The 13,800-nt window shown below is 49.6% G+C and overlaps 1 protein-coding gene across 6 annotated transcripts in view; it reads left to right on the forward strand.

The window, feature by feature from the left end:
• Window positions 1-13,800, forward strand: part of ABAT (4-aminobutyrate aminotransferase) — a 185,382-nt gene that overhangs the window by 157,798 nt on the left and 13,784 nt on the right. For all 6 annotated transcript variants that reach the window (XM_075010288.1, XM_075010289.1, XM_075010287.1 and 3 more), the window contains one exon: window positions 12,214-12,351. In XM_075010288.1, the coding sequence (XP_074866389.1) occupies window positions 12,214-12,351 (138 nt within the window). The remainder of the gene's footprint in view (window positions 1-12,213; window positions 12,352-13,800) is intronic.

The raw sequence follows: 13,800 nt of genomic DNA on the forward strand, positions 1-13,800 counted from the left end.
GAGATTGGTTTGCAGCCCTCGACTTACAAGATGCTTACTTTCATATAACGATCCACCCGGTACACAGGCGCTTCCTCCTCTTCATGGTCAGCAAGGAACACTTCCAGTACAGGGTTCTTCCGTTCGGCCTCTCCTCGGCCCCCAGAGTCTTTACCAAAACCTTGGCAGTGGTGTCAGCCTACCTGCACAGACAGGGGGTATTCATATTTCCATACCTGGATGACTGCCTACTGAAAGGAGCCTCGAAGACAGAGGTCCTACGCATGATACGCGTCACAGCGCACACGTTTTCTTCGCTGGGCCTAGTCATCAACCTCGCGAAGTCAAAGACCGACCCCACACAGGACATAGAGTCCATAGGGGCACGCATAAACTCTATCACAGCAAGGGTGTATCTGCCCGATGCCCGCTTTCGCGCCATCAGTACGCTGATGCAAGTCATTACATACAGCCCCACGGTGTCGGTCTTAACGTGCTTACAGCTGCTGGGCCATATGGCGGCAGCAACATTTGTGGTACAGAATGCCAGATTGCACATGCGAAGCCTACAGCATTGGCTGGCGAGCGTCTACAAAACAGCATCCCACACCGTTCACAGGGTAGTGTCGCCCACGACAGAGGTGCGCAGATCCCTGGTGTCGTGGGTAAACTCCAAGAACTTGCTAGCAGGGGTGCCCTTTCACCAACCACAGATTTCTATTTTTCTTACTACCGATGCCTCCCACATAGGATGGGGAGCGCACAACGGCGACAAGGTGACGCCAGGGCTATGGTCCCCTGCGGAACAGTCACTGCACATAAACATACTAGAGCTCAGAGCAGTGTTCAACGCCTGCAAGCATTTCCGAGACCACATATGTGGCAAAGTAGTCGGGATCAATACAGACAATACCTCTGCTGTGTTTTACATAAATCGACAAGGACAGCCTGATCCTGTGCCCTATGTGCAGAAGCAGTCCAACTGTGGAACTGGTGCATCGCCAACAACATTACGTTGAAAGCCTTGTACTTACCGGGTGCTCACAATGTGAAAGCAGATCAGCTGAGCAGGCGCTTTGCACTCACGCATGAATGGCAGATCCGCGCCGATCTGCTACGACTGATCTTTCATACATGGGGGTTTCCCCGGATTGATCTGTTTGCCACACAGCACAACAAGAAGTGTCCCCAGTACTGCTCCAGGGCAGGAGTGGGGCGGGGGTCCCTGGGGGACGCATTCATGATTCCATGGAAGGGCCCCCTACTTTACGCGTTCCCCCCCACAGCGCTTATCCACAAGGTCTTGCAGAAAGCCAGAAGGGAGAGAGCTCGCATGATACTAGTAGTCCCAACGTGGGATCGGCAGCAATGGTTTCCCTTGCTTCTGCGCATGTCGGACCGCCCACCACTCCCCCTACTGGTGGCGCCGGACCTACTCACGCAGGCCCAGGGGTCCATAGTGCACCCGAACCCTTAGAACCTGCGCTTATAAGCATGGCTAATCCATGGCTCAGCTCCTTAGAAAGTACATGCATGGAGGGAGTACAACAAGTCCTGGAAAGTAGCCGAAGGACCTCCACCAGGAAGACTTATAAGCAGAAATGGACTCGATTCACAGCCTGGTGTTCCGCCAAACAGTTAGCTCCCCTTGACGTTCCTATACCAGTAATACCTGAATACTTATTGGACCTCAAGAGGGACTGACTTTCATTACCCTCGCTAAAAGTCCACCTTGCCGCTATATCAGCCTTTCGGCATACAGAGGAGGGGCCCACTGTATTTGCCCATCCTATCATTACCAGGTTGTTGAAGGGGTTGGTAAACCTGTACCCCCCTCGGAAACCACTTCCGCCATCATGGAACCTGGACCTGGTGCTCAGCACGCTCACGGGTCCACCTTTTGAACCATTAGCCACGGTTCCCCTACGTCTTCTTACGATAAAAACAACCTTCCTCCTTGTAATTACATCAGCTCGCCAGGTCAGTGAGCTTGCAGCAGTTATGGTAACGCCGCCCTGCACAGTGTTCTCAAAGGAGGCGGTAACCTTACGGCTGCACCCAGCCTTTGTTCCAAAAGTTTCATCAGAACTCCATCTTAACGAGCCAATAGTTTTACTCTCGTTTTACCCGAAGCCTCACAGCTCCAGCAAGGAGGCACGCCTGCATCTCCTGGATGTGAGAAGGGCGTTGGCTTTCTACATAGACAGAACTAAGTCCTTCCGGAAAACAGACAGGCTTCTAGTCTCTCTCGCTCCCAGGTCAAAAGGAGAAGGTCTCTCTTCACAGAGAATCTTAAAGCACATTGTGTCCTGTATAAAAATGTGCTACAAGCTTCGAAAGACTCCTTTGCTGGCCCCGCCTAGGGCTCACTCCACCAGGGCGGTGGCGGCATCAACAGCCTTCTTCAAGGGCATCGCGTTAAAGACATCTGTAGAGCGGCGACCTGGTCATCCTACGACACCTTCGCCAAGCATTATGCCCTACATCGGGTATTCGAAGAGGATACCCGTCTGTCTACAGTAGTCCTCTTGGGGGCAAGCTGCACATGAACCGATTACCCACCTCCTTATTTGGGTTACTGCTGGGTAGCCACCTATTGTGGAGCACCCACGGGGACACTCGATGAAGAAAGAGAAGTTACTCACTGTAGTAACGATGGTTCTTCGAGATGTGTCCCCGTGGGTGCTCCACCACCTGCCCATCCTCCCTGCTTCGGATCTTTGTCTAGTGTTTTTCAGGAGCACCCAAGGCAGTTGGTCAAGGAACTGGCGGGGACCGGATCGCGCACGTGGCTGGGGACGCGCAAGGGAGCGGCGCGCACCAGCGCATGCGCAATCCAGGAGAGACTGCTGGAAGAATTCCAATCTGCGGCACCGGGCGAGCCTGACACCTATTGTGGAGCACCCACGGGGACATATCTTGAAGAACCATCGTTAGTACGGTGAGTAACTTCTCTTTTCAGTCTGCTGGCAGTGCTCCTACTAACGCAGCCTAGCATGCTTCTTGGCAACAGGAGCATACTGTTGACTCATAACCAGCTTCTTATCTGCTGTAATATCCAGGTGATTTTCTACAAAACTGCTACTTAGCCAGTCAGTCCACAGCCCGTAGCACAGCTTGGGATTCTTCCATCCTACTTGCAAGATTCTGCAGTTGTTCTTTTTTAACCTTATTAGATTTCTTTTGGCCCAGTCCTCCAATTTGTCTAGGTCACTCCAGAGTGACTTCTGTCTTTACCGCCTTTGTATTTACCTCTCCTCCCAGCTTGGTATCATCCTGCAATCTATCCCATCATCCAGATCATTAATGAAGATGTTGAACAAAACTATCCCCAAGACTGATCCTTGGGGCACTACAATTGATACCCAGTTGCCTCAGCATGAAGCCATTGATCACTACCCAACTACAGCACCCTTGGACACAGCCAACTCTCTCTGTACCCTTGGATGCATTAGATCCAGCCCCATAGACTTGTGCATGTCTAACATTTTTAAATAGTCATTAATCTGTTCTTTCACTAAAGAAGGCTGCTCACCCCCTTCCGACTCTGCTGCCGAGTGCAGTGGTCTGGGAGCTGACCTTGTTTGTGAAGACTGAGGCAAAATAAGCATTAAGTATTTCAGCTTTTTCCACATCACCTATCACTAGGTTGCCTTCTCCATTCATTAAGGGTCCCACACTTCCCCGATCACCTTCTTGTTTTTAACATACCTATAGAAACCCTTCTTGTTATCCTTCACATTCCTTGCTAGTTGCAACTGCAGTTGTGCTCTGGTCTTCCTGATTATGCCCCTGGATGCTCGAGCAATGTATTTATATTCCTTCCTAGTCTTATGTCCAAGTTTCCACCTCTTGTAAACTTCCTTATTGTGTTTAAGCTCACCAGAGATTTTTCTGTTAATCCAAGCAGGTTGCCTGACTTATTTGATACTGCTTTTGTACATAGGGATAATTCCTGTGCCTTCAGTAAGGCTTCATTAAAATAGAGCCAGCTCTGCTGGACTCCTTTCCCCTCATGTTAGCCTCCACTGGGATCCTGCCCATCAGTTTCCTCAGGAAGTCAAAGTCTGAAGTTCAGGGTCCATATTCTGCTGCTCTCCTTTCTTCCTTTTGTCAGGGATCCTAACCTGAACTATCTAATGGTCACTGCTGCCCAGGCTGCCACCCACTTCTACTTCCTCTACCAGTTCTCCCCTGGTTTGTGAGCAACAGGTCAAGAGGTGTATGACCCCGGGTTGGCTCATCCAGCATTTACACCAAGAAGTTGTCCTCAACGCTCTGCAAAAACTTCTTGGATTGTCTGTGTACTGCTGTTTTGCTCTCTCAGCAGATGTCAAAGTGATTGAAGTCACCCAAGGAAACCAGGGCCTGTGATCCGGAAACTTCCATGTGTTGTCTCAAGAAAGCCTCATCTACCTTCTCCTCCTGAGATGGCGATCTACAGCAGATGCCCATCACATCATTCTTGTTGCTTTCACCTGTAATCGTAGCCCAAGGATTCTCAACAGGCTTTTTTCCTGTTTCATACTGGAGCTCTGAGCAGTCACCCTGCTCTCTTATGTACACAGCATCTTCTCCACCTCATATTCCCCCACTGGTCCTACCTGAGTAATTTATACCCATCCACAACAGCCTCCCAGTCATGTGAGTTACCCCACCAAGATTCTGTTATTCCAATCACATCCCAGTTCCTTGACTAAAACAAAAAGCAGTCAAGTAGCACTTTAAAGACTAGCAAAATAGTTCGTGGGTCTGTCCCATGAAAGCTCACCTAATAAACTATTTTGCTAGTCTTTAAAGTGCTACTTGACTGCTTTTTGTTTTGATAGTGTATAGACTAGCATGGCTTCCTCTCTGTTACAGTTCCTTGACTGTTCAGGGCTTCCAATTCTTCCTGCTTGTTTCCTGGGCATCTTGCATTTATGTACAGACACTGAAAACAGCTAGCTGATTGCTCTGCTTTCTCAGAATGAATAAGGAGGCATCCTCTGTTCTTCTTCGAGTGGTCCCCGTGGGTGCTCCACAATAGGTGTCGGGCTCGCCCGGCGCCGCAGATCGGAATTCTTCCAGCAGTTTCTCCTGGATCGCACATGCGCCGGCGCACGCCACTCCCCGCGCGCCCTCGGCCACATGCGCGATCCGGTCCCTGCCAGTTCCTTCTCAACCGCCATTGGCTGCAGACGGAATCCGCTAAGGCCAGAGTCAGATAAGACAGCTGTTTTTCATGTAATTTGTTGTTTTTGTCACTAAAAAAAAAAAAGGAAAAGAAAACAAGGACAAAGAGAATATCAGCAAAAAAAAAAAGAGAGAGAGGAGCGGATGAGAAGACCACTTAGGCCGCCCGCTGCCCTGCAGGCTGGTGATCACTATTTGGGGCGAAAAGGCACTGATTACGCGCTAAGTACCCTATTAACAGTAAAGGACTCACTGCGATGGCCTCCTCAGGTTTTAAAAAGTGTGAGTCATGCCGCAAAGCTATGCCGGCCTCCGATGGGCATAGTAAATGCATCCGCTGCTTGGGGGAATCACACGTTACCCAGAAGCGTTCTCACTGTGCTAAGCTCACAGCCAGGGCCAGGAAAGACAGAGAGATGAGGCTTAAAATGCTCTTGTTTGATAAGGCTCTCCAGCCGGAGTTGCCGGAGAAGCCTCACCCAGAAGGGCCTTCTGGATTGCATAAGGGGAAGGCAGCTTCTCTGAGCCCCTCGATGCAGAAAAGGAGGAAACTCTCCCCGGCTCGATCCTTGCCGGCAAGTTCAGCGAGCAGGATGAGCAGCGCACAGATCCCCCAGCCGCGAGCTCAGGGAAGCGGCGGTGCAGCAGCGCACGTGGCAGAGGCTGAGCCTCTGATTACACAGCAGCCGGCACGCAGAGCGCCGAGAGCGCCAGTGAGGCAAGCGCCGGAATCGGCGGCACCGGCCCCCGCAGCACCAATGGCGCAGGGACACCAGGCACGGAGCCTGCAGGCACCGGAGGAAACTACCCGCGCGGCACCGCAGCTGAGTGTGCCGAGCGCAGCGCCGACAGCGGGGCCGAGATCCCCGGCACGGGAGGGGGCGGTGCCAGCCCTGCAGGGGAGGGGCAAGGCTAAAGCAAAAACCCGGCACCGCAGCCCATCTCTGGACAGGGCTGCGCTGCCTTTAGCACCAAGCCCTGCCCCCGTGATACACACGCCACACCGAAGGCCTGTTACTCCACCGGTTATCCAGAACCTCCCTCTCCGTTCCTCCAACCAATGTCACCATGGCTTGGGCCACCTTCACCATTTCTGGGAATGGATCCCCTGGAGTACTATCACAAGCCAGTTTCGCCTCTATCTGTGTCGTTGCAGAGGTCTCGCTCTCCCAGACATCGGGGGTACACTCTCTGTGCATGGTCCAGGTCTCCATCCCCGGGCCCTTGCCCATGCTGCTATGGTTGTCCTCATCATGCTGAACACAGACACCGCAGGCCTACATCCAGGGGCAGGTCTCCCCCTGCTGCTCAATACCCCTGTGTACACTCTCGATCTGGGGCGGAAACACAGTTGTCTCAAGGGGAGTTAGTTTTAGAGCCCCGGGACTTTCCTTCACAATCCTCCAGGGAGCACGTGTATCATCGACCACAGGAGCCTGAGAGTTTGAGGGAGGTTTACCCCAGTGGTTCCTCTTCATCCTCCCCAGATGGGGCCATGGTCCCCAGGGATGTCTTCCCCCCCCGGATGACCTTAAACAATTTCAAGAACTATTCAAAAGGGTGGCTTTCACGCAAGATATTCAAACGGAAGAGGTGCAGGAGAAACATCACAAACTCCTGAAACATTTGAGACCCCTGGCTTCATCCAAAATTGCTATTCCGCTGGACGAAGCCATTATGGAGTCAGCCACTACCATATGGCAGACTCCAGCCTCTATCCCGCCTACGAACAAGAAAGCGGATAAGAAGTATTTCGTCCCGGCAAAGAGCATGGAGTTTCTTTTTAGTCACCCACAACCGAATTCTTTGGTGGTCGAATCGTCCCAGCAGAAGTTGAAGGCCTCTCAGTACAAATCAGGGGGATCGGACAAAGATGCTAAGAAGCTAGAGCTGTTTGGCAGGAAGGTATATTCCTCCTCTACCCTGCTATTGAGAATGGCAAATTACGCGGCACACCTAGCAAACCACAACTTTGATAATTACTCTAGGCTTACTCCCCTCATGGATTCACTCCCGAAACACAAGAAGCCGGTGTTAAAGGCGATTGTTCAAGAGGGCTACGCAGCATCGCGGACGGGAGTACAGATTGCCCTGGACGTGGCGGACACGGTGGCACGTTCAACAGCTACAGCAGTGGTCATGCATAGAGAATCCTGGCTCCAGACGTCTGGTATCCCCAGAGACCTGCAGGCGAAGATCGTGGATCTTCCCTTTGATACACAAAAGCTGTTTGCAGACTCCACCGACTCGGTCCTCCATTCCAGTAAGGACTCGAGAGCCACACTTAGAACCTTGGGCATTTATACTCCCCCATACAGGAAGAAAAAATTTTACCCTCAGCAAAGACACTACGCTTATCAACCACAGCGTGCTCAGTATCAACAAGGCTACGACCAGGGGCGCCATCAACAGCAGCAGCAGTACAGAACTCCCAGGCAACGTTCTCAACAAAGCCGTACACCTTCGGGGCAGGCCCAAAGGCAACAAGTTTGACAGGTATGTCGGGGGCTGCACTATCAATACCATCGCTCAATGCCACTCTCATCTCATGTTCCATCATCGCCTCAGATCGTTCCGCTCCCAATGGCAAAAGATCACCACAGACAAATGGGTGCTGGAGATCATAGCCACAGGTTACACGATCCCCTTCCAGTCACTCCCACCGACGAAGCCTCCTGCCAGGCCTCACCTCAGAGACGTTGCCCACGAGGTGAGGCTCAAGCAGGAGGTGGATCATCTTATGTTCATAGGGGCGGTGGAAAGAGTGCTGGAACAATTCCAGGGGAAAGGTTTTTATTCACGCTTCTTCCTAATAGAGAAGAAAACAGGAGGCTGGAGGCCCATCTTAGATCTTCGGGGCCTCAACCGTTACTTGCGCAAGCAACGTTTTCGGATGATCACAGTTGCCTCTATACTCATGCCACTGGACGATGGAGACTGGTTTGCAGCCCTCGACTTGCAAGATGCTTACTTTCATATAACAATCCACCCGGCACACAGATGCTTCCTCCGCTTCACGGTCGGCAAGGAACACTTCCAGTACAGGGTTCTTCCGTTTGGTCTTTCTTCAGCTCCCAGAGTCTTTACCAAAATCCTGGCAGTGGGGTCAGCCTACCTGCACAGACAGGGGGTGTTTATTTTCCCATATCTGGACGACTGCCTGCTGAAGGGGGCCTCGAAGGCAGAGGTCTTACGCATGATACGCGTCACAGCAGACACGTTTTCTTCGCGGGGCCTAGTTATCAACCTCGCAAAGTCAAAGACCGAACTCACGCAAGATATAGAGTTCATAGGGGCACGCATAAACTCTTTCACAGCAAGAGTATACCTGCCCGACGCCCGCTTCCGCGCCATCAGTGCGCTGGTGCAGGTCATCACATACAGCCCCACGGTGCAGGTCTTAATGTGCCTACGGCTGTTGGGACACATGGCAGCAGCGACGTTTGTGGTACAGAATGCCAGGTTACACATGCGAAGCCTGCAGCATTGGCTGGCAAGCGTTTACAAACCGGCATCCCATACTGTCCACAGGGTGGTGTCGCCCATGACAGGTGCGCAGATCCCTGGCGTGGTGGGAAAATCCCAAGAATTTGCTAGTGGGGGTGCCCTTTCACCAACCACAAATTTCTATTTTTCTTACTACCGACGCCTCCCACATCGGATGGGGAGCGTACATCGGCGACAAGGTGACGGAAGGGCTATGGCCCCCTGTGGAACAGACACTGCACATAAACATACTGGAGCTCAGAGAAGTGTTCAATGCCTGCAAATGTTTTCGAGATTACCTGCACGGCAAAGTAGTCAGGATCAATACCGACAATACCTTCACTATGTTTTACATCAATCGACAAGGAGGAGCACGATCCCGTGCTCTATGTGCGGAAGCAGTCCAACTGTGGAACTGGTGCATTGCCAATAACATAACGTTGAAAGCCTTGTACTTGCCGGGCACTCACAATGCGAAAGCAGATCAGCTGAGCAGGCGCTTTGCACTCACGCACGAATGGCAGATCCACTCCGATCTGCTACGGCACATTTTTCGTACATGGGGGTTTCGCCATATTGATCTGTTTGCCACCCAGTACAACAAGAAGTGTCCCCAGTACTGCTCCAGGGCAGGAGTGGGACGGGAGTCCCTGGGGGACGCATTCATGATTTCATGGAGGGGCCCTCTACTTTACACTTTTCCCCCCACAGTGCTTATCCACGAGGTTCTGCAGAAAGCCAGAAGGGACAGAGCTCGCGTGATACTCATAGTCCCAACTTGGGATCGGCAGCAATGGTTTCCTTTGCTTCTGCGCATGTTGGACCGCCCACCGTTTCCTCTACCAGTGGCACCGGACTTACTCACGCAGGCTCAGGGGTCCATAGTGCACCCGCACCCTCAGGGTCTGCGTCTGCAAGCATGGTTAATCCATGGCTCAGCTCCTTAGAGAACATGTGTACAGAAGGAGTACAACAAGTCCTGGAATGTAGCCGAAGGACCTCCACCAGGAGGACTTACAAGCAGAAATGGACTCGATTTACAGCCTGGTGTTCCACCAAGCAGTTAGCTCCCCTTGACGTTCCTATACCTGTAATACTAGAATACTTATTGGACCTCAAAAGAGGCAGGCTTTCTCTATCCTCGCTAAAGGTCCACCTCGCTGCTATATCAGCCTTTCAGCATACAGAGGAAGGGCCCACTGTATTCGCCCATCCTATCGTCACAAGGTTCTTGAAGGGGTTGGTAAACCTGTACCCCCCTCGGAAACCGCTTCCACCATCGTGGAGTCTGGACTTGGTGTTCAGCACGCTATCGGGTCCACCTTTTGAACCATTAGCCACAGTTCCCCTCCGTCTCCTTATGATGAAAACAACCTTCCTCCTTGCGATTACGTCAGCCCGCAGGGTGAGCGAGCTCGCAGCAGTGATGGCAACGCCACCCTGCACAGTATTCTCAAAGGAGGCGGTAACCTTAAGGTTGCACCCAGCCTTTGTTCCAAAAGTTTCCTCGGAGTTCCATCTTAACGATCAGATAGTTTTACCCTCATTTTACCCGAAGCCTCACAGCTCCAGCAAGGAGGCACACCTGCATCTCCTGGATGTGAGGAGGCCATTGGCCTTCTACATAGACAGAACTAAGTCCTTCCGGAAAACGGACAGGCTTCTAGTCTCTCTCGCTCCCAGGTCAAAAGGAGAAGGTCTCTCTTGACAGAGAATCTTAAAGCACATTGTGTCCTGTATAAAAATGTGCTACAAGCTTCGAAAGACTCCTTTGCTGGCCCCGCCTAGGGCTCACTCCCCCAGGGTGGTGGCGGCATCAACAGCCTTCTTCAAGGGCATCGCGTTAAAAGACATCTGTAGAGCGGCGACCTGGTCATCCTACGACACCTTCGCCAAGCATTATGCCCTACATCGGGTATTCGAAGAGGATACCCGTCTGTCGACAGTAGTCCTCTCGGGGGCAAGCTGCACATGAACCGATTACCCACCTCCTTATTTGGGTTACTGCTGGGTAGCCACCTATTGTGGGGCACCCACGGGGACCACTCGAAGAAGAAAGAGAAGTTACTCACCTGTAGTAACAATGGTTCTTCGAGATGTGTCCCCGTGGGTGCTCCACCACCCGCCCATCCTCCCCGCTTCGGATCTCTGTCTGGTGTTTTTCAGGAGCATTCGAGGTGGTTGGTCAAGGAACTGGTGGGGACCGGATCGCGCACGTGGCCGGGGGTGTGCGAGGAGCGGCGCGTGCCGGTGTATGCGCGATCCAGGAGAAACTGCTGGAAGAATTCCGATCTGCGGCGCCGGGCGAGCCCGACACCTATTGTGGAGCACCCACGGGGACACATCTTGAAGAACCATCGTTACTACAGGTGAGTAACTTCTCTTTGTGCATTTCCTCCAGGTATTCCACTTCCCCATTTGATGAATAATAAGTAGTACTTGGTTTTGAAGAGTCTGAAGTGTATTGCTTCCTACGTTGTATGGTCACTGAGCTGCCATGAAACAGTCCTCCTGCAAGGAGCCAAGCTAGACTGGTTCTTGTCAAGGAGCCATGGTGGGACACAGGGGTGCTGCAGCCAAGGGATGAGGTGGGGGCCCCAAGCCCATTTCTTGGAGGCGTGCTCTCCTCGCAAAAGATTAGTGTTGCAAGGCATAGTTTGTTCTGTGATCTCAGACAGAACAGTGATGAATTTGGGACCTCACAGCCTGTCGTAGTATAAATAGTTATGGTGTCCTAAAGCACTAGCATTCCACAGCAGGATCACTCAGACGGGCATATTGGTTTGTACTGAGAGAGAATTCTAATTAAAACCTAGATAATATCAGGAAAAACAAGTCATAGCAAAATGTTTTTGGGCTGCTACTGTTACAACAAAACCAAAAAACATGTCAGTGGAAAAAGCAAGAATGCAAAGGGTTCACAGACTTATAGATTTAAAGAGTTGAAGATTTGTTTGAAAGGCCCAGCACCTTCAGAAAAATGTCTCTTTAAATAGCACAAACCAGACCCATGAAGCTTGGAGTGGTAATTTCCAAGCACAAATTTTATTACTATCAATAACTGCTACTCTGGGGTACTGCACTATTTAATCTGATTAATTTGAAAGCATCTGCAGTATATTAGGGTAACTGGAAAAGTGGATATTGAAGATGTCCATGTAATACTAATAATGCAAAATAATTAGATAAGTTTCACATGGGAGCACAGTATATTACTGTTTTTTCTTCAGCATCATTTGAGTGGCTTAATAAATTAATGTGGTTTTCATTATTTCACAATTTTCAAACAATCATTATTGTAAATTTTTGTGAGCTGTATTAAAATGGTTTAAAGTTGTAGCACTTTAACACAATTAAAATTAAGACCTAAGTAATGATCCTAAGTTCTGCAGCAACCATGTATTAATTATTTCATGTTAATTCTTGTGGGTTTTGATGCTTTCATAGCTAGCAATGCAATGGTCTTTGCACCAAGGATGTCCAGCTTCTGCTGCTAGGAAGGACTGTTTTTCCTGGGTGGGAACTTGCCATTATTTCTTGGGAGGAAATGTAATATCCATGTTTGATATATAGGTGGAAGACCTGATAGTAAAGTACAGAAAAAAGAAGAAGGTTGTTGCTGGAATAATCATTGAACCAATACAGTCAGAGGGGGGAGACAATCATGCTTCAGATGACTTCTTCAGGAAGCTACGGGACATTGCCAGAAAGGTAAAGCAAACATTCAGATATCCACTAAATGGTTAGTTGAATTTGCAAGACTTCATTGCTGCTTTCAAGCTAACTGGCATATTCTCCATACCATTTCAGTGGTTTTCCTATATCACCTTCTGAAGACTAACATTAGAGTCAAAACATTCTGGCAGACCTCTCAAATGGGGCTGATGGCAATTATAGGTACATGCCTCTTCCCCAGCACAGTAACATCTCCTGTTCCATTTGAAATCTTCTCAGAGAGCTAGCAGTGATTTGTTCTGTTGGGTAAATTCTCACACTCTCAAGGGAGACAGAGGGATTTGTCCATTGTGATAAATTCTAGTTCTACATCAGTGTTCCTTAAGCTATAAGGCTAACTTGCACGGAGAGGCTCACATAATTCCAGGGTCAGGAAGGATGGTAAAGAAGTAACTTTCTTTCTGTAACCTTTCCATTTGCACATATAGACAAAGTAACTGTAAAAGCAGAAGTTGAGTCCAGAGTTAAGTTCAGATGTTCCAGTAAACGACAAACATTGACAAAATGTCTTATGGCATTTGGAATGTTAGGGGACCCATTTAAAAGGGAAGAGGAGATCTACCATGCACCTTCTTCTTGTAAGTGTTCTGGGGCAGAAACCTGAATGTTTGTTCATGGAAAAACATGGTAATGACATTTGGGTAAACCTGTTCTGGAGGATGTAGCACCATTATTGTCCTTTGTTAGTAAGTCCTCTCATTACCCCCTCTTTTTCCTCATAGTGAAATCGTGTGAGCAGTATAAGTGATCTGGGTAAGTGTGAGGCTGTCACACAGGTTTTGTCTTCCCCAAACTGAGGACATGCTGGTGTTATAACAGAACTTTGTTGGGAACACTGAATAATTTGTTTTAATGAGACTATTTCAAAATTTGGTTTAGGGTCTCCCAGCCTTCCCAGGATCAGTGAAATAGTCCATTGCTAGTAACATCTTTTTTCAAAAAGGGCTGGAATTCTCAGCTAGCCTGATGACCTGATTGGTCTACCATTCCAAAGTGCTTTATGTTACAAACAGATGTGCTGGGATGTTGCCTGTGGCTGGTCCCCTATACTGTAGGTGAAAACTTTCAAAAGCTGAAATTGAATATAAGCACCTAGCTCCCACTGACTTTTATTGGGAGTTTGAAGTCTAACTGCTTCTTGAACTTTTGCAAATCACCCTCCTAGCGTTACTGAAAATTCGCTAGAAATGTTTTGAGACAGTGTGTGTAAAAACGTGATTCTTTGTTGCCTTCACAGTCTTGTATCAAAACCAGATTACTGTGTGCCCTCCTCAAAAATAGCTGAATTTCCTCTGATATAGTCTCAAAGATCCAACGTATAAACTGTTCATTAGAGAGGTGCTCAGAACAATTCTCCTAACACTATCTGTGCACTAGCCTTTGACTTCTAGTATTTATCTACTTGGTAAGAGGGGGAGAATGTTT

Source organism: Carettochelys insculpta, chromosome 16 (genome assembly GCF_033958435.1).
Source record: "Carettochelys insculpta isolate YL-2023 chromosome 16, ASM3395843v1, whole genome shotgun sequence".
NCBI classification, from domain to species: Eukaryota; Metazoa; Chordata; order Testudines; family Carettochelyidae; genus Carettochelys; species Carettochelys insculpta.